Source organism: Semicossyphus pulcher, unplaced genomic scaffold, assembly GCF_022749685.1.
Source record: "Semicossyphus pulcher isolate SPU_LCO1_2020_fin unplaced genomic scaffold, fSemPul1.0.p SCAF_5, whole genome shotgun sequence".
NCBI lineage: Eukaryota > Metazoa > Chordata > Actinopteri > Labriformes > Labridae > Semicossyphus > Semicossyphus pulcher.
The window spans coordinates 662,501-667,500 of NW_027211726.1; the positions used below are offsets into that span (position 1 = coordinate 662,501).

The window sequence follows — 5,000 nt, forward strand, 5'->3', positions numbered from 1 at the left end:
TAATAACTCATATAATAACTCATATAATAACTCTTATAGAACCATGAGAAAGATGAAGCCAACAGGATTATTAGTTCGAGAAATGTGGAAGTTGCACCAACAAGACACTGACCCGCGGAAGCAGGATTCATTTGAGACATTAAAATGATTATTGATAATTGTTTTTGGAGTCAAGATTATTACTCGCAAAAACAAAATGACACTCGGAAAAATACGATTCAAAGTCATGGAAACAAGATTAGAACTGGCAACTGCAACATTAGACATTAACCTTATAAATCAATTACTTCTACAAGGCCAATTAAAACCTCCATAATCAAGATTATAATCTGCATGAACTACATTATAATCTGTATTAACTACATTATAACAAGATTATAATCTGTATAAACTACATTATAATCTGTATAAACTACATTATATCTACATTATAATCTGTATTAACTACATTATAACAAGATTATAATCTGCATGAACTACATTATAATCTGTATAAACTACATTATATCTACATTATAATCTGTATTAACTACATTATAACAAGATTATAATCTGCATGAACTACATTATAATCTGTATAAACTACATTATATCTACATTATAATCTGTATTAACTACATTATAACAAGATTATAATCTGCATGAACTACATTATGATATTTGGAAGCAAGATTTAAACTCGCACCAGAAGATAATTACTCGTGGACGCGAGATGACGTCAGAAGCTGGGATGTGATGCAGGAGGTTTTATAGTGCAGAGCGGCTGCATGGTTTTAACATCATGTTGTGATGATGTCATTAGACTGCAATAGAATCATTAAATGTACATGGGAGACAATATATTACTCTTCAAAGTAAAAGACTCATATTTAGACACTGCTTCTTTTCAAAATAAAACACAACGTTCCGACGAGCAGCAGGGACCTGGTTTTTGTTATTCGCCTCCGAGTGTCTTTGATCGAGGCACTGCAGCTCAGTTACCTGATGAGAAACTGCAGCTACACCTGAGACCAGAGCAGGAAGTGTTCTGCGGCAGCTTCAGAGTCTGCAGAGTCACCTGGAGTCTCACCCGGACAGGTTCCTGTCGTACCTGCAGGAAGCAGAAAGAAATGATCTTATTAAAGTCATTTAATGCTTCAAATTAAAAAAAGAGTTTAAATCCTGCTGATGAATAAACTTCTTAACGAGGAACCAGTCGAAACTTTTTCCTTGTATTTTACAGAATATTGCAACAGAGCGAAGTTAGCGACTGTTTAAAGATCCCGAAGAGACAGAAACGATTTCAGCTCTCACAGTCGAACTTTTCAGGACGGACTGAACTGAAGTTTAAACATTCATAAACGTCACTCACTGTGTGACACAGTCGGGGATCTGCACATGCTCAGTGGGGATGAAGAGAGAGAGATCCTGGAGGGTGTCGACAAACTGGAGCTTCCTGCTGAACTTAGAGCTGAGGAGGAGGAGGAAGAGGAAGAGGAGGAGGAGGAGGAGGAATACAGGGAGGAGAGAGAGGAGAAGGGTGGAGGATGGTTGGGAGGAGGAGGGAAAAAAATTGGATCAGCAAAATGTTTTGTTTGTTTTCTGGTTTGTTCCAGTAGCAGAGGATGAGTGAAGAGGAGGAGGAGGAGGAGGAGGAGGAGGAGGAGGAGGAGGAGGAGGCAGGAGGAGGAAGAGGGGAAGGACTGAGGAGGAGGAGGAGGAGGCAGACCTGATGAAGGGTTTGATGATGGTAGCGAGGGCTTTAATGTACCAGGTGGGATGAACCACGTAGAAACCCTTCAGATTCTTCCTCAACCTGCACACACACACACACACACACACACGCACACACACACACACACACGCACACACACACGCGCACACACACACACACACACACACACACATTATCACACTGTTAGGGTTCACCCAGCCCATCCTGTAATAACCTCTTAAAGAAATCGAGCCCCTTCACAGCTCGTATTAAAAACAGGTCTGTTGTGTTCTACAGATTTTCCTGCATGTTGTGAACGCTTGAGGGTTAAACTGTGTTAGAGCATAAAGGAGATCTGATTTAAACTGTGGAGATCTGACGCCCCCTGCTGGAAGAGGACTGAAACAACATGTGACAGGCACGTGAAAGAAGGTCCGGTTGCTTTATCCTGCTTCACGTTCAGATTTTCAACTAAACCTCATTTTAAAGCAACACTAAGAGAAAAACCTGGAGATGAAACAAACACCGGAAGTTTCTGCTCGAGGACTTTTGTTCTTTTGGTGCTCTGAGGTCTCAGAGGACCGATGAAGACGGAACAAACCAAACATTCTGGATGATTTACAGAATCTTCTTCTCAAGTCATGACTTCATATGAAACAGCTACAGAGCCTGTTGTACCTGCGGTCGATGGTGGTGTAACACTCTTTGAGCCAGCCGATCCCTGGTAGTTTGTCTTTCTGCCCTCCCGCACACAGATACACGATCACATAGTTTTCTGCAACCATCAGATCCAGAGTTCCTACGACGTACCTGCAGGCAAGAGCACAATGTTCATGCTCCTGTTGGGATGAAGAGGAAGAACTCAAACATCCTCTAAAGAAGAACCCGTGTTAAAGAAGAACCCGTGTTAAAGAAGAACCTGTTAAAGAAGAACCTGTGTTAAAGAAGAACCTGTTAAAGAAGAACCCGTGTTAAAGAAGAACCCGTGTTAAAGAAGAACCTGTTAAAGAAGAACCTGTGTTAAAGAAGAACCTGTTAAAGAAGAACCTGTTAAAGAAGAACCTGTTAAAGAAGAACCCGTGTTAAAGAAGAACCTGTGTTAAAGAAGAACCTGTTAAAGAAGAACCTGTGTTAAAGAAGAACCCGTGTTAAAGAAGAACCCGTTAAAGAAGAACCCGTGTTAAAGAAGAACCTGTTAAAGAAGAACCTGTGCTAAAGAAGAACCTGTGTTAAAGAAGAACCTGTGTTAAAGAAGAACCTGTTAAAGAAGAACCTGTGTTAAAGAAGAACCTGTTAAAGAAGAACCTGTTAAAGAAGAACCTGTGTTAAAGAAGAACCCGTGTTAAAGAAGAACCTGTGTTAAAGAAGAACCTGTTAAAGAAGAACCCGTGTTAAAGAAGAACCCGTGTTAAAGAAGAACCTGTTAATGAAGAACCCGTGTTAAAGAAGAACCTGTTAAAGAAGAACCTGTTAAAGAAGAACCCGTGTTAAAGAAGAACCTGTTAAAGAAGAACCCGTGTTAAAGAAGAACCTGTTAAAGAAGAACCTGTTAAAGAAGAACCCGTGTTAAAGGAGAACCTGTTAAAGAAGAACCCGTGTTAAAGGAACTGAAATATGCACACGAAGGAGCCGACGTCATGTTTAGTTATTTTGATGGATATTAAAGTTCAAAACCTTCAAACTCAAAGGAAGCCAGAGCGACGGGAGTGCAACCCTCACATGGAACGCTACTTAAAGTCGAGGTGAAATGAAATCAAAATCATTTTTTCTTCCAGTTACACCAAATTTCCCGCGTGCTTACGTAAGTTAGCACCAAACATTTTCAACCAATCCATCTGCAACATTTAGCCGCAGAGCACCAAGAACGCTCGGTCAGTTAGCTAGCTGCTGCGCTGTGGAGAACGTCTGTCTACGCCCACTTCTCAACGATCCAATCAAATCCCTCTAATGATATGTCCCGCCTGCACGTCCTGTTTCACTCGGAAACACGTCACGATACGGAAGCTAGATACTCTCGAGATGCCGTTTCAGCTCGACTTTAAGCTAACGTTGGCTGTAGAAACAACCCTGCTGCTAGCGTTAGCCTAAACTCTGACATAACCTGAAACCCAACAAATAACTAATAACAATACGCTAACAGCTAGCCTGAGCTAGTTAGCCTGGCATGCTAACACCTAGCCTTGAGAGCAGATAACAGTTGGTCACATTCGTGGTAAGATAGCATCTTATATGAGAGCAGATAAACACACAGTTTAATCCTTTCCATCCAAACTGTCAAAGGTCAAATGATTAGGTCAAAGGTCACAGATTTAACACCTTAGTGTGTGCATGTGTGTGCTGTACCTGAACAGGTTATCCATCACATATTGGTAATTTTCCAGACTATTTTGCGGCAGGTAACAGGAAGAAAAAACAATGATGTCGTTCATGCCATCTCCATAGTAACCTGAGAGATGAAAGAAAAGAAACAGGTGTTTAAGGTGATCAGGGTTCTACCAGGTGATCAGGTGACTGACCACCAGGTGAGGGTCAGACAGGTGAGCGGTCGTACCTCCGTGTGAAAGCACCCTGAGGAACGGCTCCAGGACGCTCATGTTGACGCGGCTCTCCTGCGGTGGTTCACCTGTGGAGAAACAGCGCCACCTGGTGCCCTGGCTGTCCACCATGTCCTCTCGCTCCAGAGCTCCCAGGTCACTCTGGTCCATCCCCGACCCGGAGCCGGTCCGAGAGTCCGACCTGGACCTGGGCCCCGAGCCGGACCCTCTGTGGCGGTGGGACGCCACCCCGAGGCGCCGCAGGTCATCTGCAAAACAACCTGTGATGTCATCAAAGGTTTCACACATTATACCAGACATTTTGACCTTTGACCTCTCACCTTCCAGGTCCAGATCATAGACAGGAAAGTGCAGTGATTCGCTGTCTGAGGGCGTTTCCATGGCGTCCAGGTCAAAGTCCAGTCCCGCGTCATCGTCGCCTTCAGGTGAGGGGGAGAGGAAGGACGAGGAGAAGTCGTCTGAAACCATCGACTCAGAACGACCTGAAGACGACGAGCATCTGTTATTAACCGACACGAGCACGTGTCTTCTCTGATGTTCGATCAATAAAAGAAATCAAAGATAACATCGATGTGTCCCAGAACCACCTGAGACTGACGAGCAGAAGAGCTTACCTAAAGACAGGCTGAGAGCTGGGGCCACCAGGACTTTCTTCTTCTTTGGTCGGGACCCTGACAAGGCCAGACTGGTGGGAGGAGCTGCAGACAGGAAGTGAGGTCACACAGCGTCAAACACTGAATTGTAGTTTGTAT

At 43.4% G+C, this 5,000-nt stretch overlaps 1 protein-coding gene across 3 annotated transcripts in view; it reads right to left on the reverse strand.

Annotated features, from left to right (window-relative positions):
• Positions 1-668: 668 nt before the first annotated feature.
• Positions 669-5,000, reverse strand: part of LOC138609301 (BCL2/adenovirus E1B 19 kDa protein-interacting protein 2-like) — a 7,366-nt gene continuing 3,034 nt past the window's right edge. For all 3 annotated transcript variants that reach the window (XM_069681940.1, XM_069681941.1, XM_069681939.1), the window contains exons 8-15: positions 4,863-4,946; positions 4,569-4,730; positions 4,245-4,496; positions 4,037-4,139; positions 2,372-2,503; positions 1,709-1,795; positions 1,352-1,450; positions 669-1,090 (exon numbers count right to left, since the gene is read on the reverse strand). In XM_069681940.1, coding sequence (XP_069538041.1) covers positions 1,066-1,090; positions 1,352-1,450; positions 1,709-1,795; positions 2,372-2,503; positions 4,037-4,139; positions 4,245-4,496; positions 4,569-4,730; positions 4,863-4,946 — 944 coding nt within the window. In that variant the 3' untranslated portion in view covers positions 669-1,065. The remainder of the gene's footprint in view (positions 1,091-1,351; positions 1,451-1,708; positions 1,796-2,371; positions 2,504-4,036; positions 4,140-4,244; positions 4,497-4,568; positions 4,731-4,862; positions 4,947-5,000) is intronic.